Raw genomic sequence first — 24,127 nt, 5'->3', positions numbered from 1 at the left:
GCAAAGCAAAGCAGTGCAACAGAAACAACAACACAGAGATACATGGAATAAACAAACGTACAGTCAATAACACTTCACTGTACTTTACTTAGGAACACACATTCACCACTAAAATAGCTGACCAGGTACCATAGAACCACCACACGGTTAACATTACCACAGAGCCACAACACGGCTAGCAGTACCTCAGAACCACAAAATGGCTAGCAGTACCTCAGAACCACAACACGGCTAGCAGTACCTCAGAGCCACAACACGGCTAGCAATACCTCAGAGCCACAACACGGATAGCAGTACCAACCCAGTCACAACACGGCTAGCAGTACCTCAGAGCCACAACACAGCTAGCAGTACCTCAGAGCAACAACAAGGTTAGCAATACCAACCCAAACACACATGGTTAGCATTACCACAGAGCCACAACACAGCTAGCAGTACCTCGGAACCACAACACGGCTAGCAGTACCTCGGAGCCACAACACGGCTAGCAGTACCAACCCCGCCACAACACGGCTAGCAGTACCTCGGAGCCACAACACGGCTAGCAGTACCTCAGAACCACATCACGGCTAGCAGTACCTCAGAGCCACAACACGGCTAGCAGTACCAACCCAGCCACAACACGGCTAGCAGTACCTCGGAGCCACAACACGGCTAGCAGTACCTCGGAGCCACAACACGGCTAGCAGTACCTCAGAGCCACAACACGGCTAGCAGTACCTCAGAGCCACACGGCTAGTATTACCTCAGAACCACAACATGGCTAGCAGTACCTCAGAACCACACGGCTAGTATTACCTCAGAACCACAACACGGCTAGCAGTACCAACCCAGCCACAACACGGCTAGCAGTACCTCCGAACCACAACACGGCTAGCTGTATCTCAGAACCACAACACGGCTAGCAGTACCACAGAACCACAACACGGCTAGCAGTACCTCAGAACCACGACACGGCTAGCAGTACCTCAGAGCCACAACACGGCTAGCAGTACCTCAGAACCACAACACGGCTAGCAGTACCTCAGAGCCACAACACGGCTAGCAGTACTAACCCAGCCACAACACGGCTAGCAGTACCTCCGAACCACAACACGGCTAGCTGTATCTCAGAACCACAACACGGCTAGCAGTACCACAGAACCACAACATGGCTAGCAGTACCTCAGAACCACGACACGGCTAGCAGTACCTCAGAGCCACAACACGGCTAGCAGTACCTCAGAGCCACAACACGGCTAGCAGTACCTCAGAGCCACAACACGGCTAGCAGTACCTCAGAACCACAACACGGCTAGCAGTACCTCAGAACCACACGGCTAGTATTACCTCAGAACCACACAGCTAGCAGTACCTCAGAGCCACAACACGGCTAGTATTACCTCAGAACCACACGGCTAGCAGTACCTCAGAGCCACAACATGGCTAGCAGTACCAACCCAGCCACAACACGGCTAGCAGTACCTCAGAGCCACAACACGGCTAGTATTACCCCAGAACCACACATGGCTAGTAATTACCCCAGAACCACAACACGGCTAGCAGTACCTCAGAACCACAACATGGCTAGTATTACCCCAGAACCACACATGGCTAGTAGTGAGTCAAAAGTACACACACAACGTTGAGTTAAACGGATGGTTGGGTAACACAGGACACAGGTGCTCTGAGGTCAGCTCTGAGTGACCTCATATCCCAACTGCCATGCTGGGCACTGACAGACACACACAGGATCTTATCAATACACAGGTCAGCCAGCCCGCAGGGTTGAAACGAGCTACACCGCTCCACGTCACTCATTCAACACTCACCACTCACACACAGCCAGAGACCTAGGGAAGGGGGTTGGCTAGGTATATCAGGCTGAAAGAAACAGACAAGTTCAGTGTGTATCTAACCCCGGCCAAGAGGACGGAGGAGAAGGAGGATAGAGAAGCAGAGCCATAGAGGCTGTGGCATTCATCTTTGACAGACCTGCCTTGGCTAAAAGACATGTGAAAAAAGACCCAGGCTGCAGTCCAATCGTGTGTGTGTGTGTGTGTGTGTCCCACCCCCTCTCAGCCCAGCCACTTTCCTCAGGGTATCCCTGTCGAAACCGGATGCAGTATGATTTGCCATCTTAAGTGGCGGTCTAATTCACAAACGTTACCCCCTCTGCCCTCGATTTAGCTCAAGGGAGCAAGTGAACTACTTTGATCACTCGCAGGGTTGTTATGACCCACAATTCAATGCAAACTGCAGTCACGTGTCAAACGAAGTGCCACGAAGTGTCGATTCAATCAAGACGACTGCATCTTTCGGCATGTGAGAGATAAGTACTACTCTTGTATGCTAGCTAGCTAACAAATACATATAGACAACATTCATTTTAGGAGGTGGCAAATGAAAATATCATTCTCAAAGTGTCTCATAGTGAGGATCCTGTAAATGTAGCTAGCTAAACACATTTTTTTGGGGCGGAATTTGAAAATATATTGGAACAAATAACCAAAGCTAGCTAGCCAGCTATGGGTAACTATAGCTTACGACCTGAGAAGAGCGCCGTGTTAGCTTGCGAGGTGCATAAATAGCTTTAGGTTGGTTATTAGGCACAACTTCCGAGCTTTCCAAGAAGGACGTTGCCTAGCATAGACAGGAGAATATGAAGGTACACTAAGATGTGACAATGTAAAACTTCATTGAAGGGCGGTGCACAGTCGTGGCCAAAAGATTTGAGAATGACACAAATATGAATTTTCACAAAGTCTGCTGCCTCAGTTTGTATGATGGCGATTGGCATATACTCCAGAATGTTATGAAGAGTGATCAGACAAATTGCAATTCATTTCAAAGTCCCTCTTTGCCATGCAAATGAACTGAATCTCCAAAAAACATTTCCACTGCATTTCAGCCCTGCCACAAAAGGACCAGCTGACATGTCAGTGATTATCTCGTTAACACAGGTGTGAGTGTTGATGAGGACAAGGCTGGAGATCACTCTGTCATGCTGATTGAGTTCTAATAACAGAAAAGTAGGGTGGTGCTTGGAATCATAAAGTCATTTTCTCTGATGAATCCCCTTTCCGATTGTTTGGGGCATCCGTAAAAAAGCTTGTCCGGAGAAGACAAGGTGAGCGCTACCATCAGTCCTGTGTCATGTTAACAGTAAAGCATCCTGAGACCGGCCATGTGTGGGGTTGCTTCTCAGCCAAGGGAGTGGGCTCACTCACAATTTTGCCTAAGAACACAGCCATGAATAAAGAATGGTACCAACACATCCTCCGAGAGCAACTTCTCCTAACTATCCAGGAACAGTTTGGTGACGAACAATGCCTTTTCCAGCATGATGGAGCACCTTGCCATAAAGCAAACGTGATAACTAAGTGGCTCTGGGAACAAAACATCGATATTTTGGGTCATTGGCCAGGAAACTCCCCAGACCTTAATCCCACAAATTCTGACAAACTCCATCAGTCAGGATGTGGCCCAGAAGTTATTTGACAGCATGCCAGGGCGGATTGCAGAGGTCTTGAAAAAGAAGGGTCAACACTGCAAATATTGACTCTTTGCATCAACTTCATGTAATTGTCAATACAAGCCTTTGACACTAATGAAATGCTTGTAATTATACTTCAGTATTCCATAGTAACGTCTGAACGAAAATATCTAAAGACACTGAAGCAGCAAACTTTGTGTAAATTAATATTTGTGTCATTCTCAATACTTTCGGCCACGACTGCACACCACAGCCCCAGTCAAAACACTTTGCTCTCTCTCTCCCTCCATCTCTCTCCCTCCTTCCCCCTCTCTCCCTCCATCTCTCTTTCCCTCCCTTCCTCTCTCCTCCCTCTCTCCCTCCATCTCTCTCCCTCCTTCCCCCTCTCTCCCTCCATCTCTCTTTCCCTCCCTTCCTCTCTCCCTCCCTCTCTCCCTCCCTGCACAGCCCCAGTAAAACACTTCGCTCCCTCCCTCCCTCCCTCCCTCCCTCCCTCCCTCCTCCCTCTCCCTCCCTCCCATCTCTCTCTCCCTCCCTCCCTCTCTATCTCTCTTTCCCTCCCTTCCTCTCTCCCTCCCTCCACAGCCCCAGTCAAAACACTTCGCTCCCCCCCTTCCCCTCCATCTCTCCCTCCCAGGGCTGAGTCCCAAATGCCACCATATTGTCTACCTATACACTACATGAAAGTATTGCACTGTGTAAGTAATAGGTTGCCATTTGGGACGTTACCCGGGACAAGAAAAAACAAAACATGGTGGACTCAATAACCTAGGAGTGGCTTATGATGGGGATGGGAGGAAGAATGTTAGTCAGTGGGTTGGGAGGAGGAATGTTAGTGAGGGGGTTGGGAGGAGGAATGTTAGTTAGGGGGTTGGGAGGAGGAATGTTAGTCAGGGGGTTGGGAGGAGGAATGTTAGTCAGGGGTTGGGAGGAGGAATGTTAGTGAGGGGGTTGGGAGGAGGAATGTTTGATGGGGGTTGGGAGGAGGAATGGTAGGGGAGTAGGAATGTTAGTCAGGGGGAATGTTGAGAGGAGGAATGTTAGTGAGGGGGTTGGGAGGAGGAATGTTTGATGGGGATGGGAGGGGAATGTTAGTCAGGGGGTTGGGAGGAGGAATGTTAGTGAGGGGGTTGGGAGGAGGAATGTTTGATGGGGGTTGGGAGGAGGAATGGTAGGGGAGTAGGAATGTTAGTCAGGGGTTGAGAGGAGGAATGTTAGTGAGGGGGTTGGGAGGAGGAATGTTTGATGGGGGTTGGGAGGAGGAATGTTAGTGAGGGGGTTGGGAGGAGGAATGTTAGTGAGGGGGTTGGGAGGAGGAATGTTAGTCAGGGGTTGGGAGGAGGAATGTTATTCAGGGGTTGGGAGGAGGAATGTTAGTGAGGGGGTTGGGAGGAGGAATGTTATTCAGGGGTTGGGAGGAGGAATGTTAGTCAGGGGGTTGGGAGGAGGAATGTTAGTCAGGGGTTGGGAGGAGGAATGTTAGTCAGGGGATTGGGAGGAGGAATGTTAGTGATGGGGATGGGAGGAGGAATGTTAGTGAGGGGGTTGGGAGGAGGAATGTTTGATGGGGTTGGGAGGAGGAATGGTAGGGGAGGAGGAATGTTAGTGAGGGGTTGGGAGGAGGAATGTTATTCAGGGGTTGGGAGGAGGAATGTTAGTCAGGGGTTGGGAGGAGGAATGTTATTCAGGGGTTGGGAGGAGGAATGTTAGTGAGGGGTTGGGAGGAGGAATGGTAGGGAGGAGGAATGTTAGTCAGGGGGTTGGGAGGAGGAATGTTATTCAGGGGGTTGGGAGGAGGAATGTTAGTGAGGGGGTTGGGAGGAGGAATGTTATTCATGGGGTTGGGAGGAGGAATGTTATTCAGGGGTTGGGAGGAGGAATGTTAGTGAGGGGGTTGGGAGGAGGAATGTTATTCAGGGGGGTTGAGAGGAGGAATGTTTGATGGGGTTGGGAGGAGGAATGTTAGTCAGGGGTTGGGAGGAGGAATGTTATTCAGGGGTTGGGAGGAGGAATGTTTGATGGGGTTGGGAGGAGGAATGTTAGTGGGGGGGTTGGGAGGAGGAATGTTATTCAGCGGGTTGGGAGGAGGAATGGTAGGGGGGAATGGTAGGGGAGGAGTAATGTTATTCAGGGGTTGGGAGGAGGAATGGTAGGGGGGAGGAATGCTATTCAGGGGGTTGGGAGGAGGAATGTTAGGGGAGTAGGAATGTTAGTCAGGGGTTGAGAGGAGGAATGTTAGTGAGGGGTTGGGAGGAGGAATGTTATTCAGGGGTTGGGAGGAGGAATGTTTGATGGGGTTGGGAGGAGGAATGTTTGATGGGGTTGGGAGGAGGAATGTTAGTCAGGGGGTTGGGAGGAGGAATGTTAGTCAGGGGGGTTGAGAGGAGGAATGTTTGAGGGGTTGGGAGGAGGAATGTTATTCAGCGGGTTGGGAGGAGAATGTTATTCAGCGGGTTGGGAGGAGGAATGTTAGTGAGGGGGTTGGGAGGAGGAATGTTTGATGGGGTTGGGAGGAGGAATGTTTGATGGGGGTTGGGAGGAGGAATGTTAGTCAGGGGGTTGGGAGGAGGAATGTTAGTCAGGGGTTGAGAGGAGGAATGTTAGTGAGGGGGTTGGGAGGAGGAATGTTAGTGAGGGGTTGGGAGGAGGAATGTTAGTGATGGGGTTGGGAGGAGGAATGTTATTCAGGGGGTTGAGGAGGAGGAATGTTTGAGGGGGTTGGGAGGAGGAATGTTTGATGGGGGTTGGGAGGAGGAATGTTTGATGGGGGTTGGGAGGAGGAATGTTTGATGGGGGTTGGGAGGAGGAATGTTAGTCAGGGGGTTGAAGGAGGAATGTTAGTCAGGGGTTGGGAGGAGGAATGTTAGTCAGGGGTTGGGAGGAGGAAATGTTAGTGAGGGGGTTGGGAGGAGGAATGTTAGTGAGGGGGTTGGGAGGAGGAATGTTAGTGATGGGGTTGGGAGGAGGAATGTTATTCAGGGGTTGAGAGGAGGAATGTTAGTCAGGGGGTTGGGAGGAGGAATGTTAGTGAGGGGTTGGGAGGAGGAATGTTATTCAGCGGGTTGGGAGGAGGAATGGTAGGGGAGGAGGAATGGTAGGGGAGGAGTAATGTTATTCAGGGGGTTGGGAGGAGGAATGGTAGGGGAGGAGGAATGCTATTCAGGGGTTGGGAGGAGGAATGGTAGGGGAGTAGGAATGTTAGTCAGGGGGTTGAGGGAGGAATGTTAGTGAGGGGTTGGGAAGAGGAATGTTAGTCAGGGGTTGGGAGGAGGAATGGTAGGGGAGGAGGAATGGTAGGGGAGGAGGGATGTTATTCAGGGGTTGGGAGGAGGAATGGTAGGGGAGGAGGAATGCTATTCAGGGGTTGGGAGGAGGAATGGTAGGGGTTGAGTAGGAATGTTAGTCAGGGGGTTGAGAGGAGGAATGTTAGTGAGGGGGGTTGGGAGGAGGAATGTTATTCAGGGGGTTGGGAGGAGGAATGGTGGGGAGGAGGAATGGTAGGGGGAGGAGGATGTTATTCAGGGGTTGGGAGGAGGAATGGTAGGGGAGGAGGAATGTTATTCAGGGGTTGGGAGGAGGAATGGTAGGGGGAGGAATGTTATTCAGGGGGTTGGGAGGAGGAATGGTAGGGGAGGAGGAATGGTAGGGGAGGAGGAATGTTATTCAGGGGGTTGGGAGGAGGAATGGTAGGGGGAGGAGGAATGTTATTCAGGGGGTTGGGAGGAGGAATGGTAGGGGAGTAGGAATGTTATTCAGGGGTTGAGAGGAGGAATGTTAGTGAGGGGTTGGGAGGAGGAATGTTATTCAGGGGGTTGGGAGGAGGAATGTTAGTCAGGGGTTTGGGAGGAGGAATGGTAGGGGAGGAGGAATGTTAGTCAGGGGGTTGGGAGGAGGAATGTTAGTCAGGGGGTTGGGAGGAGGAATGTTTGATGGGGGTTGGGAGGAGGAATGTTTGATGGGGGTTGGGAGGAGGAATGTTTGATGGGGTTGGGAGGAGGAATGTTAGGGGGTTGGGAGGAGGAATGTTATTCGGGGGGTTGGGAGGAGGAATGTTATTCGGGGGTTGGGAAGGAGGAATGTTAGTCAGGGGGTTGAGAGGAGGAATGTTAGTCAGGGGTTGAGAGGAGGAATGTCAGTGAGGGGGTTGGGAGGAGGAATGTTAGTGAGGGGGGTTGGGAGGAGGAATGTTAGTGAGGGGTTGGGAGGAGGAATGTTAGGGGAGGAGGAATGTTAGTCGGGGGGTTGGGAGGAGGAATGTTAGGGGAGGAGGAATGTTAGTCAGGGGTTGAGAGGAGGAATGTCAGTGAGGGGTTGGGAGGAGGAATGTTAGTGAGGGGGTTGGGAGGAGGAATGTTAGTGAGGGGTTGGGAGGAGGAATGTTAGGGGAGGAGGAATGTTAGTCGGGGTTGGGAGGAGGAATGTTAGTGAGGGGGTTGGGAGGAGGAATGTTAGTCAGGGGGTTGGGAGGAGGAATGTTAGCAAGGGGGTTGAGAGGAGGAATGTTAGTCAGGGGTTGAGAGGAGGAATGTTAGTCAGTGGGTTGGGAGGAGGAATGTTAGTCGGGGTTGGGAGGAGGAATGTTAGTCGGGGGGTTGGGAGGAGGAATGTTAGTCAGGGGGTTGGGAGGAGGAATGTTAGTCAGGGGGTTGAGTATTCTAGGGTTTTGACAAAGTTAAAGGGTCACCATAGGAAATATCCCCTCAACCCAAACTGAATTGGAAAGATAGACTAATGTATTATATCCAAGTTAATTTAGAGTTTACCCAAGAGAACTGTACCCCACCTCCACAACTCACCAAAATGGAAGGTTTAACTAATTGTAAATTGCTGTTCGACAAGGAGTCATGAGGCAGTATTTTGTAGTGAGAGGGTGAAGAGGGATGGAGGACGGAGGTGAGGGGGATAGAGGGGGGATAGAGGGGGCAGACAAGCAGAAAGAATGCAGGGAACAACCGAGTCCTTGTTTTTGAAAGAGCTCCCAAGTCACTCTGTGTCTTAGAGTTGAGGGGGCCTTGTGTTACTCGCACAAGGTTACACACATACATATACAGACACACACACAAAGACAAACACAGATACACACACACAAAGACAAACACAGATACACACACACACAGATACACACAGATACACACACACACACAGATACACACACACACACAGATACACACACACACACACACACACACACACACACACACACACACACACACACACACACACACACACACACACACACACACACACACACACACACACACACACACACACACACACACACACACACACACACACACACACACACACACACCAGGGTTTCTATTAGTCAATTGACTGCTTTTGTCCTTTTTAGTTGCCGATAAATCAAACTGTTGCCGGGCAGAAATGACAAGGAGAAGATAAATAATCCCATAGTTCTTTTTATTAATCTGACGTAAATACATTTGACCGTCATGCTTATCGGTCTATAGGTAATTTGCATAATTTAGCGGAAGTAAATTGGCCTGTGTGTATTTTCATTGGTCATCGCGTATCTTATTTATCCAACACAACTATCACACGCGCACAGCGTTCAGAGACTATTTTGAGGGGGATTTCTCCTGCATCTCCTCGGCTGGTTGCTGCCGGAGTAAAACATGCTGTTAATAAGCCCATGCATTGCGCCAAAATGCTAAATGCAATCACGTGTTAAACACAGTTATGGTGCGCGATTAAAAAGAGCTATTTTTATTTCTCAACTGGTAGTTGAAGCGCGCCTCCCATTCACCATTCAGGTGCAGGCGACAAGCTCAGAGCGCTTCATTCACCCCTTTACAATGTGAGCCGGAGGCAGCGTGCACTCTGAAAATACTTCATTGTCTGTAACCTGAATGTTTTATTTCATATAATGAAGCATGTCTAACCTTGCTTCATAAGGAGCCTGTAGACAAAATCTGACCGTGGAAAAGTGGAGGCAAATATTTTATAGAGTTACTAGGGCGGCGCGTGAGTTTCAAGTTTGGCGACGCTTCAAATGTATCTTATCATTTCTACCGTTTCGCGTGTCAGTTCTGATTATCATATGCGCATTTTCGTGTTTAATATCAATAATAACCTTCTCGTTTCTCAAAATCATTGTCACGTGGTTAATCCTAAAAATGCTACAAATCTAAAAAGTTAAAATCACCAGCCTCTGTTACATGGACACATTGATACACTGCGATCCGGCCTCTGTTACATGGTCACATTGATACACTGTGATCCAGCCTCTGTCACATTGATACACTGTGATCCACCCTCTGTTACATTGATACACTGTGATCCAGCCTCTGTTACATGGACACATTGATACACTGTGATCCAGCCTCTGTTACATTGATACACTGTGATCCAGCCTCTGTTACATTGATACACTGTGATCCAGCCTCTGTTACATGGACACATTGATACACTGTGATCCAGCCTCTGTTACATGGACACATTGATACACTGTGATCCAGCCTCTGTTACATGGACACATTGATACACTGTGATCCAGCCTCTGTTACATTGATACACTGTGATCCAGTCTCTGTCACATGGACACACTGATACACTGTGATCCAGCCTCTGTTACATGGACACATTGATACACTGTGATCCAGCCTCTGTTACATGGACACATTGATACACTGTGATCCAGCCTCTGTTACATTGATACACTGTGATCCAGCCTCTGTTACATTGATACACTGTGATCCAGCCTCTGTTACATGGACACATTGATACACTGCGATCCGGCCTCTGTTACATGGTCACATTGATACACTGTGATCCAGCCTCTGTTACATGGATACATTGATACACTGTGATCCGGCCTCTGTTACATGGATACATTGATATACTGTGATCCAGCCTCTGTTACATTGATACACTGTGATCCAGCCTCTGTTACATGGATACATTGATACACTGTGATCCAGCCTCTGTCACATTGATACACTGTGATCCAGCCTCTGTCACATTGATACACTGTGATCCAGCCTCTGTTACATGGACACATTGATACACTGTGATTCAGCCTCTGTCACATTAATACACTGTGATCCAGCCTCTGTTACATTGATACACTGTGATCCAGCCTCTGTTACATTGATACACTGTGATCCAGCCTCTGTTACATGGACACATTGATACACTGTGATCCAGCCTCTGTTACATGGACACATTGATACACTGTGATCCAGCCTCTGTCACATTGATACACTGTGATCCAGCCTCTGTTACATTGATACACTGTGATCCAGCCTCTGTTACATTTATACATTGATACACTGTGATCCAGCCTCTGTTACATTGATACACTGTGATCCAGCCTCTGTCATATGGACACATTGATACACTGTGATCCAGCCTCTGTTACATGGACACATTGATACACTGTGATCCAGCCTCTGTCACATTGATACACTGTGATCCAGCCTCGGTTACATTGATACACTGTGATCCAGCCTCTGTTACATTGATACATTGATACACTGTGATCCAGCCTCTGTTACATTGATACGCTGTGATCCAGCCTCTGTCACATGGACACATTGATACACTGTGATCCAGCCTCTGTTACATGGACACATTGATACACTGTGATCCAGCCTCTGTCACATTGATACACTGTGATCCAGTCTCTGTTACATTGATACACTGTGATCCAGCCTCTGTTACATGGACACATTGATACACTGTGATCCAGCCTCTGTCACATTGATACACTGTATGGGTCCAGTGCATTTCTCAAATGGCCGTTAAATTAAAATCTTCCCATTTCCTAACAGAAACCCTGACACACACTAGAGAACAAATTCACTTTATGACATCATCCCCAAATCTCCTCTCTTTACCCCCCCCCCCCCACATCCCCCCTGTAACTCACTCATCCAGTTGGTCCTCTGGTGGTGGGTTGGTGTCAGCATACAGGTACTTGCTCATATCCACCGGCCTGACCCCCTTCCTCCCCCTGGGTTTGGGAGCCTCCGACTGCTGGACCTGGGGCCCCTGGGGGTCGGGGTCGGGGACTAGGTCTGGGTCCTGGTCGGGCTCGTCAAACGGGTTGTACTCTGTGAGCGAGTGTGTGTTTACTTCGTCCTCGTCGAAGGGGTTGGAGGGTTCCTGGACATAGTAGGCCTCTGGGTCCTGTCGGAGGGTGAGGGAGGGGGGCAGGGAGGGGGGTCCTGTGACAGAGAGAAAGGGCGAGAGAGAGATGGGTCAATACTATCTTAGCTGTCTGTCTGTCAGTATTCTGCTTTACTGACAGAATACATAAACACACAGGATTCACAATGCTACGTGACATTTCTTGACATCTCGACAGCAACAAAAGGGTAACATTTAGTTTGCCAGGCACTTTATAAACAACCTCAGAACAATAAAATAAATCTTTCAAAAACTATGTCATTGAACTTGGACTGAAAACACAATGTAAAATATAAATATAATATAGGATAATAAATCAGTCTTTGATGTCGACCCCATAATAATGTACACCTACATTATGTGGACACCCCTGTCCCAATGCATAGTGCCAACTGTAAAGTTTGGTGGATGAGGTATAATGTACACCGCCATTACGTGGACACCCCTGTCCCAATGCATAGTGCCAACTGTAAAGTTTAGTGGATGAGGTATAATGTACACCGACATTACGTGGACACCCCTGTCCCAATGCATAGTGCCAACTGTAAAATTTGGTGGAGGAGGTATAATGATCTGGGGCTGTTTTTCATGGTTCGAGCCCCTTAGTTCCAGTGAAGGGAAATCTTAACACTACACCATACAATGACATTCTAGACCATTCTGTGCTTCCAACTTTGTGGCAACAGTTTGGGGAAGGACATTCCCTGTTTCAACATGACAATGCCCCTGTGCTCAAAGGGAGGTCCATGCAGAAATGGTTTGTCGAGATGGGTGTGGAAGAACTTGACTGGCCTGCACAGAGCCCTGACCTCAACCCCATCAAACACCTTTTGGGATGACTTGGAACACGGACTGCGAGCCAGGCCAAATCGCCCAACATAACTAATGCCTGTGGCTGATTGGAAGTAAGTCCCTGCAGCAATGTTCCAACATCTAGTGGACAGGCTTCCTAGAAGAGTGCAGGCTGTTATAGCAGCAAAGGGGGGGCACAACCCCATATTAATGCCTATGATTTTGGAATGAGATGTTCAACGAGCAAGTGTCCACATGCTTTTGGCCATGCAGTGTAAATCAAACTGCTAAAACCCCTAGTCCCTTATAGACAGGTAGACATACAGTACAGAGAGAGACAGAGAGAGACAGAACAGGCATATAGAGGTCAAAGGTCAAGCATACCATCATCATCATCACCGAACGGGTTGAAGTGATTGGTGTGTTCCAGGTGGGAGGGGTCATCAACATCATCAGCCGGATCTTCGAAGGGATTGGAGCAGAGGGCAGGGGGTGTGTCCTGATCCTCCTCCAGGAAGTTCAGCTTACTGATCAGCTCTGTCGCCATGGGAACCAAAACAATGCAGGAACGAAAGAACAAATTTAGCAAAACAAAAACAAACAAAAAAAAAGGAAGGAAAATAGTTCAAACTAGCGGAAGAAAACGAGATGAAACATCCTCACAACCAAAAAACCCTGATGAAAGAGTCAAAATGAAGACAAAACAGACAGAAATAAAAGAGTACAAAAACTATCTGCACTTTGGAGTGAACCTCTGGAGTTCATTTGGTTTGCAGAAGTATTCCTTCCTTCTGGTAAAAGGTGACTGGTTAATGCCTGTCCATCGCTGTCCAGCTTCACTACAGTTGGAGTCCAGCAGAGATTGATGGAACCGGGTTGCCATGAGAACCACTAGTGCAGGCTGGGAGTTGCTACAAGAGATTCATCTTCTTCCTCATCAAGACAACAAAGCCTGTCTAGGTTGTGTGTGTGTGTCCGTGTTTCAACAGTGTGTGAGAAACAAAATGCTAACGGTGTGTGCTTCTGAATGTGGTATGTAAGCGTGAGAAAGTCTATTGCCAGAGTGAGTGAGATGATGAGCGAATGTGTGTGTGTGTGTGTGTGTGTGTGTGTGTGTGTGTGTGTGTGTGTGTGTGTGTGTGTGTGTGTGTGTGTGTGTGTGTGTGTGTGTGTGTGTGTGTGTGTGTGTGTGTGTGTGTGTGTGTGTGTGTGTGTGTGTGTGTGTGTGAGAGCGAGCGAGAGTGTGGGAGAGTGTGTGTGAATACGTAGTGAAGTGGTAGTAGCTGATAAGGTGTGGTATTTCTCCTGCTGCATTCTGGGCCATATTAGGCCATCATTGTCACAAGTGGCAGCAGCATTGTGTGTGTGTGTGTGTGTGTGTGTGTGTGTGTGTGTGTGTGTGTGTGTGTGTGTGTGTGTGTGTGTGTGTGTGTGTGTGTGTGTGTGTGTGTGTGTGTGTGTGTGTGTGTGTGTGTGTGTGTGTGTGTTGTTTTCTCTATGGTGACAAAGCAACACCATAAACGAGGAATATGACTGATCATTGGTTCACTACAAATTGCAGACAAAAGGGGGAGGTTCAGGGTTCGGGGGCTTGGACACCAAGAGGGCAAACTGAAAAAGGACAGAAAACCAGCCAATGAAAACCAGCCAATGTACTAAATTTAATCTGAAGTGGAACACGAGAACACCAGGCAACACGACTACATCACCAATGGTACAGAGAGGGAGAGAGAGAGAGAGCTAGGGCAGGAGAGAGAGCTAGGGCAGTAGAAAGAGAGAGAGCTAGGGCAGTAGACAGAGAGAACTATGGCAGTAGAGAGAGAGAGAACTAGGGCAGTAGAGAGAGAAGTGGGGCAGTAGAAAGAGAGAGAGCTAGGGCAGGAGAAAGCTAGGGCAGTAGAGGGAGAGAGAGCTGGGGCAGTAGAAAGAGAGAGAGCTAGGGCAGTAGAGGGAGAGAGATCTAGGGCATGAGAGAGAGAGAGAGAGAGAGAGAGAGAGAGAGAGAGAGAGAGAGAGAGAGAGAGAGAGAGAGAGAGAGAGAGAGAGAGAGAGAGAGAGAGAGTGGGCAGTAGAGAGAGAGAGCTAGGGCAGTAGAGATAGAGAGAGAGCTAGGGTAGTAGAGATAGAGAGAGAGAGCTTGGGCAGTAGAGAGATCTAGGGCAGGAGAGAGAGCTAGAGCAGTAGAAAGAGAGAGAGCTAGGGCAGGGGAGAGAGCTAGGGCAGTAGAGGGAGAGAGAGCTAGGGCAGTAGAGAGAGAGAGAGAGAGAGCTTGGGCAGTAGAGAGAGAGAGAGCTTGGGCAGTAGAGAGAGAGCTAGGGCAGTAGAGAGAGAGAGAGAGCTAGGGCAGTAGAGAGAGAGAGAGCTTGGGCAGTAGAGAGAGAGAGAGAGCTAGGGCAGTAGAGAGAGAGAGCTAGGGCAGGAGAGAGAGAGAGAGACCTAGGGCAGGAGAGAGAGAGCTAGGGCAGGAGAGAGAGAGAGCTAGGGCAGGAGAGAGAGAGAGCTAGGGCAGGAGAGAGAGAGAGCTAGGGCAGGAGAGAGAGAGAGCTAGGGCAGGAGAGAGAGAGAGCTAGGGCAGGAGAGAGAGAGGGCTAGGGCAGGAGAGAGAGAGGGCTAGGGCAGGAGAGAGAGAGAGAGAGCCAGGGCAGGAGAGAGAGAGAGAGCTAGGGCAGGAGAGAGAGAGAGAGCTAGGGCACGAGAGATAGAGAGAGCTAGGGCACGAGAGAGAGCTAGGGCAGTAGAGAGAGCTAGGGCAGTAGAGAGAGCTAGGGCAGTAGAGAGAGGACAGTAGAGAGAGGGCAGTAGAGAGAGCTAGGGCAGTAGAAGGAGAGAGAGCTAGGGCCGTAGAAGGAGAGAGAGCTAGGGCCGTAGAGGGAGAGATAGCTAGGGCCGTAGAGGGAGAGATAGCTAGGGCCGTAGAGGGAGAGAGAGCGAGGGCAGGAGAGAGCTAGGGCCGTAGAGAGGGAGAACTAGGGCAGTAGAGAGAGAGAGCTAGGGCAGTAGAGAGAGAGAGAGCTAGGGCAGTAGAGAGAGAGAGAGAGCTAGGGCAGTAGAGAGAGAGAGAGAGAGAGAGAGCTAGGTAGTAGAGAGAGTAGAGAGAGAGAGAGAGAGAGAGAGAGAGAGAGAGAGAGAGAGAGAGAGAGAGAGAGAGAGAGAGAGAGAGAGAGAGAGAGAGAGAGAGAGAGAGAGAGAGAGAGAGAGAGAGAGAGAGAGAGAGAGAGAGAGAGAGCGCTCGGGCAGTAGAGAGAGAGAGAGAGAGCTAGGGCAGTAGAGGGAGAGAGAGAGCTCGGGCAGTAGAGAGAGAGCTAGGGCAGTAGAGAGAGAGAGAGCTTGGGCAGTAAAGAGAGAGAGAGAGAGAGCTAGGGCAGGAGAGAGAGAGAGAGAGCTTGGGCAGTAGAGGGAGAGAGAGCTAGGGCAGTAGAGAGAGAGAGAGCTAGGGCAGGAGAGGGAGAGAGCTAGGGCAGGAGAGGGAGAGAGCTAGGGCAGTAGAGAGAGAGAGAGCTAGGGCAGGAGAGAGAGAGAGAGCTAGGGCAGTAGAGAGAGAGAGAGCTAGGGCAGGAGAGAGAGAGAGAGAGCTTGGGCAGGAGAGAGAGATAGAGACCTAGGGCAGGAGAGAGAGAGAGAGCTAGGGCAGTAGAGAGAGAGAGAGCTAGGGCAGTAGACAGAGAGAACTATGGCAGTAGAGAGAGAGAGAACTAGGGCAGTAGAGAGAGAGAGCTTGGGCAGGAGAGAGAGAGAGAGCTTGGGCAGGAGAGAGAGAGAGAGCTTGGGCAGGAGAGAGAGAGAGACCTAGGGCAGGAGAGAGAGAGAGCTAGGGCAGTAGAGAGAGAGAGCTTGGGCAGGAGAGAGAGAGAGACCTAGGGCAGGAGAGAGAGAGAGCTAGGGCAATAGAGAGAAAGCTAGGGCAGTAGAGAGAGAGCTAGGGCAGTAGAGAGAGAGAGAGAGCTAGGGCAGTAGAGAGAGAGAGAGAGCTAGGGCAGTAGAGAGAGAGAGCTAGGGCACGAGAGAGAGAAATGAGAGTTAGAAAGAACAAGCCAAAACAGTGAGAACGAGTGAGAAAGAAAAAGAGAAAAGGTTGAAAGTTGAAAACAGAAAGACCTTGGGAGGGAGACCGAGCGCTGCTTGGCCTTTTACTAGCCAGCTTTAGGAAGTGGTCCTCAGGGTCTCCGGCTAAGCAGCTGAGAGCATTGAGCTGGTTTACCATCTCTGAAAACAACCAGGCCAGAGAGCAGGAAGGGAGGAGAGCAGTGAGCAGAGAGAAAACATACAATACACACATATAGTCAGAGAGGTTATATGTGTGTTAGGTAGTAGAATATCATATATGTTGAAGCCTAAGAGTGTACATATATTCACATATAGTCAGAGAGGTTATGTGTGTGTTAGGTAGTAGAATATCATATATGTTGAAGCCTAAGAGTGTACATATATTCACATATAGTCAGAGAGGTTATATGTGTGTTAGGTAGTAGAATATCATATATGTTGAAGCCTAAGAGTGTACATATATTCACATATAGTCAGAGAGGTTATGTGTGTGTTAGGTAGTAGAATATCATATATGTTGAAGCCTAAGAGTGTACATATATTCACATATAGTCAGAGAGGTTATGTGTGTGTTAGGTAGTAGAATATCATATATGTTGAAGCCTAAGAGTGTACATATATTCACATATAGTCAGAGGTTATATGTGTGTTAGCCTTTACATTAATGTGCTATACCTAAGAGAGCACATATACAAGTAACTGTCAAAATAAAGGAAACACCAACGTAGTGTCTTAACAGGGCGTTGGGCCACCAGGAGCCAGAACAGCCTCAACGTGCCTTGGCATTAGACTCTACAAGCATCTGGAACTATAGAGGAATGGCAACACCATTATTCCACGAGGCATTACATCATGCGGTGTTTTACCAAATGGTGTTGGAAAACACCGTCTCAGGCGGCGCCCCAGAATCTCCTACGAGTGTTCAATTTGGGTTGAGATCTGGTGACTGAGACGGCCGTGGCATTTAGTCAACAACGTTTTCATGCTCTTCAAACCATTCAGTGACCATTCGTGTCCTGTGGATGGGGGCGTTGTCGTCCTATGGGCCAAGATAGACAAAATAATGACCTGCTCAGCATTTTTATACATAACGGGATGTTAATTGATTAATTAACTCAGGAACCACACCTGTGTGGAAGCACCCGTTTTCAATATACTTTGTATCCCTTCTAGTGTTTCCATTATTTTGTCAGTTACCTGTTTATGACAGAACGTAGTTGTGTTTGCTTTGGTAGCAACGCAGGGGCTTAGAGACAACATATATTCAGAGTCCTGTGGGTGTGTGTGTGTTAGAGAGCACATATATGTGGAAGGCAAGAGAGCACATATATTCACAGACTCGTGTGTGTGTGTGCGTGTGTGTGTGAGTTTGATATTGAATATACCTAGCCATATGTAGAAGGTTAAGAAAGTACATATATATTCACAGACTCGTGTGTGTGTGTGTGTGTGTGTGTGTGTGTGTGTGTGTGTGTGTGTGTGTGTGTGTGTGTGTGTGTGTGTGTGTGTGTGTGTGTGTGTGTGTGTGTGTGTGTGTGTGTGTGTGTGTGTGTGTGTGTGTGTGTGTGTGTGTGTGTGTGTGTGTGTGTGTGTGTGATATTGAATATACCCAGCCATATGTAGAAGGTTAAGAGAGCACATATATATTCACCAAGTCATTGTTAGCACATACTGTACATGTTAAGAATAAGAGAATGCATAGACACTAATAGAACCCTGTTAACTTTGCCTTGCTAGCCCAGCTAATACACACGTATACTGAACACAAATATAAAAACACAACAAGCAACAACTTCCACGGTTTCACTGAGTTAAAGGTCATATAAGGGAATCAGTCAACTGATATGAATTCATATCTATGGATTTCACATGACTGGGCAGGGGGGCGCAGCCAATCAGAATGAGGTTTTCCCCCACAGAAGGGATTTATTACAGGGAGAAACACTCCTCAGTTTCATCAGCTGTCCGGGTGGCTGGTCTCAGACGATCCCGCTGAGGTGAAGAAGCCGGATATGGAGGTCCTGGGCTGGTGTGGTTACACGTGGTCTGTGGTCGTAAGGCCGGTTGGACATACTGCCAAATTCTCTAAGACAACGTTGGACGCGGCTTATGGTAGAATAAAAGAAAATGAATTAATTCTCTGGTGGACATTCCTACCGTCAGCATGCCAACTGCAAAACTTGAGACATTGTGGCATTGTGTTCTGTGACAAAACAGCATATTTTTTAGAGTGGCATTTATTGCCCCCAGCACAAGGTGCACCTATGCAATGATAATGCTGTTTAATCAGCTTCTTGATATGCCACACGTCAGGCGGATTAATTCTCTTGGCGAATGAGAGACGCTCACTAACAGGATTGCAAACCAATTTGTGCACAAAATAAAGAGAAATACGCTTTTTGTGCGTATGGAACATTTCTGGGATCAGTTATTTCAACTCATGAAACATGGGATGAACAATTTGTTGCGTTTCTATTTTTATTCAGTACATATGTAAAGTCTAAAAGCAAACATACATTCATGGACAGTAGCGGTATCTGCAGGGGGGACTAGATATATAGTGCTTTCATTTCTAAACCAGATATATAAGAATTTATTCTTAGCTGACTTACCTAGTTTAATAAAGGTTACATTTAAATAAATAAAAATATATACACTATTGGTGAAAAGTAGCCATTCCAGGTGAAGCTGGTTGAGAGAATGGTTACTACATGATTCAATATGTGTTATTTCATAGTATTGACGTCTTGACTATTATTCTACAATGTAGAAAATTGTAAAAAAATAAAGAAAAACCATTGAATGAGTAGGTGTTCTAAACCATTGAATGAGTAGGTGTTCTAAACCATTGAATGAGTAGGTGTTCTAAACCATTGAATGAGTAGGTGTTCTAAACCATTGAATGAGTAGGTGTTCTAAACCATTGAATGAGTAGGTGTTCTAAACCATTGAATGAGTAGGTGTTCTAAACCATTGAATGAGTAGGTGTTCTAAACCATTGAATGAGTAGGTGTTCTAAACCATTGAATGAGTAGGTGTTCTAAACCATTGAATGAGTAGGTGTTCTAAACCATTGAATGAGTAGGTGTTCTAAACCATTGAATGAGTAGGTGTTCTAAACCATTGAATGAGTAGGTGTTCTAAACCATTGAATGAGTAGGTGTTCTAAACCATTGAATGAGTAGGTGTTCTAAACCATTGAATGAGTAGGTGTTCTAAACCATTGAATGAGTAGGTGTTCTAAACCATTGAATGAGTAGGTGTTCTAAACCATTGAATGAGTAGGTGTTCTAAACCATTGAATGAGTAGGTGTTCTAAACCATTGAATGAGTAGGTGTTCTAAACCATTGAATGAGTAGGTGTTCTAAACCATTGAATGAGTAGGTGTTCTAAACCATTGAATGAGTAGGTGTTCTAAACCATTGAATGAGTAGGTGTTCTAAACCATTGAATGAGTAGGTGTTCTAAACCATTGAATGAGTAGGTGTTCTAAACCATTGAATGAGTAGGTGTTCTAAACCATTGAATGAGTAGGTGTTCTAAACCATTGAATGAGTAGGTGTTCTAAACCATTGAATGAGTAGGTGTTCTAAAACTTCTGACCGGTAGTGTATATGAAAATAACCTTATATAAAAAGACGACATTCTGCACTGTCCAATCATATGAATAATTTGATCTCAAAACCAAAATGCTGCACTGTCCAAAGTGTATATTCGCAGACAACTGCAGCTACCAACTAGCATCTATAGTTAGTCATGCTAGCACTATGATACCGCATCTGCCGCTACAAATGATTAGCTAGGCTAACTAGCATCTTTAGTTAGTCATGCTATCACTTTGCTACCGCATCTAGCACTATGCTACCGCATCTAGCACTATGCTACCGCATCTAGCACTATGCTACCGCATCTAGCACTATGCTACCGCATCTAGCACTATGCTACCGCATCTAGCACTATGCTACCGCATCTGCCGCTACAAATTACTAGCTAGGCTAACTAGCATCTTTAGTTAGTCATGCTAGCACTATACTACCGCATCTCCCGCTACAAATTACTAGCTAGGCTAGCTAGCATCTTTAGTTAGTCATGCTAGCACTATACTAACGCATCTCCCGCTACAAATTACTAGCTAGGCTAGCTAGCATCCTGGAACTGATCTAGGTTGAAGATACCCAGGTTAGAATAAAAAGTAATTCCACAAGAAAGCTTTAGAATTTTTTCTTTCATATTAATGAATTATTCACCATTATTCACCATTTATTCATTTAGAATTATTCACCATTTTTGCAGACTTGTGGGATACTACAATCCTCTTGTCTTAACCTTTGTTATGTACAACCTAGGGACTAAGGCAGTGTTTCCCAAACTCAGTCCTCGGGACCACAAGGAGTGCACGTTTTGGCCCCTAACATGACACAGCTGATTCTAATAATTTAAGCTTGATGATTAGTTGATGATTAGTTGAGGGGCGGCAGCGTAGCCTAGTGGTTAGAGCGTTGGACTAGTAACCGGAAGGTTGCGAGTTCAAACCCCCGAGCTGACAAATCTGTCGTTTTGCCCCTGAACAGGCAGTGTTTCCAGGCCGTCATTGAAAATAAGAATATGTTCTTAACTGACTTGCCTGGTTAAATAAAGGTAAAAAAATAAAATAAAATAAAAAATTATTTGAATCAGCTGTGTAGTGTTAGGGGCTAAAACCAAAACCTGCACCCTTTGGGGTCCCCAGGACCGAGTTTGGGAAACGCTGGACTAAGGGAATGACAATGAGGGTTGACTACAGATAGTACAACCGCCACTATGACAAAGACTTACGCCCGTATGCATATGACCAGTGGCGCGCAGCTATAGGCACCCAATGTATATTTATGTACGTTGAGCGGAGAGGAAGAGGAAGAGGAGAAACACACAGTTGAATGTAAAGAGCCTACGCTTTGTGAAGTCAGAGCAAGCAAAGCTGAACACAGCAGCTCCCATTCATTAGTCACAGTGTGATCTGGAGTATAAACGGATAGATGGAGGGTTGGAGGGAGAGAGGATGGAGGGAGAGAGGGATGGAGGGAGAGAGAGAGAGAGAGGGATGGAGGGAGAGAGAGAGGGGGATGGATGGAGGGAGAGAGAGAGAGAGGGGATGGAGGGAGAGAGAGAGAGAGGGGATGGAGGGAGAGAGAGAGAGAGGGATGGAGGGAGAGAGAGAGGGGGATGGATGGAGGGAGAGAGAGAGAGAGAGGGATGGAGGGAGAGAGAGAGAGAGAGAGGGGGATGGATGGAGGGAGAGAGAGAGGGATGGAGGGAGAGAGAGAGAGGGATGGAGAGAGGGATGATGGAGAGAGAGAGAGAGTGAGGGATGGAGAGAGAGAGAGAGAGGGATGGAGAGAGGGATGGATGGAGAGAGAGAGAGAGAGAGAGAGGGGGATGGAGGGAGAGAGCGAGAGAGAGAGTGAGGGATGGAGAGAGAGAGAGGGATGGAGGGAGAGAGAGAGAGAGGGGATGGAGGGAGAGAGAGAGAGAGAGAGAGGGATGGAGGGAGAGAGAGAGGGGGATGGATGGAGGGAGAGAGAGAGAGAGAGAGAGAGGGATGGAGGGAGAGAGAGAGAGGGATGGAGGGAGAGAGAGAGGGGATGGATGGAGGAGAGAGAGAGAGAGGGATGGAGGGAGAGAGAGAGAGAGAGAGGGGATGGATGGAGGGAGAGAGAGAGAGGGATGGAGGGAGAGAGAGAGGGATGGAGAGAGAGATGGATGGAGAGAGAGAGAGAGAGAGAGTGAGGGATGGAGAGAGAGAGAGAGAGAGAGAGAGAGAGAGAGAGGGATGGAGAGAGGGATGGATGGAGAGAGAGAGAGAGAGAGGGGGATGGAGGGAGAGAGCGAGAGTGAGGGATGGAGAGAGAGAGAGAGAGAGAGGGATGGATGGAGAGAGAGAGAGAGAGAGTGAGGGATGGAGAGAGAGAGAGAGGGATGGAGAGAGGGATGGATGGAGAGAGAGAGAGAGAGAGATGGATGGAGGGAGAGAGCGAGAGAGAGAAGGATGGAGGGAGAGAGAGAGAGATGGAGGGAGAGAGAGAGGGGGATGGATGGAGAGAGAGAGAGAGAGATGGAGGGAGAGAGGGATGGAGAGAGAGAGAGAGAGAGAGAGAGAGAGAGAGAGAGAGAGAGAGAGAGAGAGAGAGGGATGGAGAGAGGGATGGATGGAGAGAGAGGGATGGAGAGAGGGATGGATGGAGAGAGAGAGAGAGTGAGAGGGATGGATGGAGGGAGAGAGCGAGAGAGAGAAGGATGGAGGGAGAGAGAGAGTGAGAGGGATGGAGGGAGAGAGAGAGAGAGAGAGAGAGAGGGGGATGGAGGGAGAGAGCGAGAGAGAGAAGGATGGAGGGAGAGAGAGAGTGAGAGGGATGGAGGGAGAGAGCGAGAGAGAGAAGGATGGAGGGAGAGAGAGAGAGGGAGGGATATTTGGCTACAACAACACCATGTGGCTACAACACCACCATGTGGCCACAACAACACCATGTGGCTACAACACCACCATGTGGCTACAACACCATGTGGCTACAACAACAACACCATGTGGCCACAACAACACCATGTGGCCACAACACCACCATGTGGCTACAACACCACCATGTGGCTACAACACCACCATGTGGCTACAACACCACCATGTGGCCACAACACCACCATGTGGCCACAACACCACCATGTGGCCACAACACCACCATGTGGCCACAACAACACCATGTGGCTACAACACCACCATGTGGCCACAACACCACCATGTGGCTACAGCAACACGATGACTGGATGAATCTACATGATGCTTAGAAGCCCTCAGTTGTTGAATCAGTGTTCTTCATGGGTGTTACTACATGCCCACGTGGTCTTCTGATGACAAGACAATCTTTAAAAATACTCTTATGGAAGCAGGAAGTCTCACTGAGGTCAGACAAACTTTTACAATGGAGGGGGAGATTTGCTGCATTTTGTCTGTGATCTCAGCAGCTTCTTCTGGTCCCCTTAACAAATAGAGGTGTGTGTATGTAACCTCTCACCTGTGATCTTAGCAGCCTTCTCCTCCTGGTTGGCCCTGTTCTCCTCATTCTCCTCGTCCTCCTCCTCAAAGTCATCCAGGTTGCCGATATCAGCCTGCTTCATACTCATCAGGCTGGCCAGGCTCTGCATATCCTCGTCACTGAGAGAGAGACGAGACGAGACGAGACGAGACGAGACAGACAGACAGACAGACAGACAGACAGACAGACAGACAGACAGACAGACAGACAGACAGACAGACAGACAGACAGACAGACAGACAGACAGACAGACAGACAGACAGACAGACAGACAGACAGACAGACAGACAGACAGACAGACAGACAGACAGACAGACAGACAGACAGACAGACAGACAGACAGACAGACAGACAGACAGACAGACAGACAGACAGACAGACAGACAGAGAAAGACCATCAGATTTTATTTCTGACAAATCTAACTAACCAAGAGAAACCACAACATACAGCCATGTTGTAAAGGCCAACATCGCTCTCTCTCTCTCATAGCAGACAACCATCTCACAGGGGAGAGAGGACGATCTCACACCTGCTGTAAAACCATGTAACACATCAAGTCTCAGGATGTACGGGGAATATCATGACCTGTCTATAGGGTT

General features: G+C 48.0%; 1 protein-coding gene across 1 annotated transcript in view; it reads right to left on the bottom strand.

Moving 5' to 3' along the window:
- The window catches only part of LOC124027234 (EH domain-binding protein 1-like), a gene marked incomplete at its 3' end in the record, with an annotated part of 24,858 nt that extends 1,215 nt beyond the window's left edge, over positions 1-23,643 (bottom strand). Inside the window, exons 1-4 of the mRNA XM_046339696.1 lie at positions 23,507-23,643; positions 16,514-16,621; positions 12,803-12,955; positions 11,367-11,664 (exon numbers count right to left, since the gene is read on the bottom strand). Of these exons, the coding sequence (XP_046195652.1) occupies positions 11,367-11,664; positions 12,803-12,955; positions 16,514-16,621; positions 23,507-23,636 (689 nt within the window). The remainder of the gene's footprint in view (positions 1-11,366; positions 11,665-12,802; positions 12,956-16,513; positions 16,622-23,506) is intronic.
- Between the last annotated feature and the right edge of the window lie 484 nt (positions 23,644-24,127).

Source organism: Oncorhynchus gorbuscha, unplaced genomic scaffold, assembly GCF_021184085.1.
Source record: "Oncorhynchus gorbuscha isolate QuinsamMale2020 ecotype Even-year unplaced genomic scaffold, OgorEven_v1.0 Un_scaffold_3019, whole genome shotgun sequence".
NCBI classification, from domain to species: domain Eukaryota; kingdom Metazoa; phylum Chordata; class Actinopteri; order Salmoniformes; family Salmonidae; genus Oncorhynchus; species Oncorhynchus gorbuscha.
This window is presented reverse-complemented; position numbering and strand designations above follow the sequence as displayed.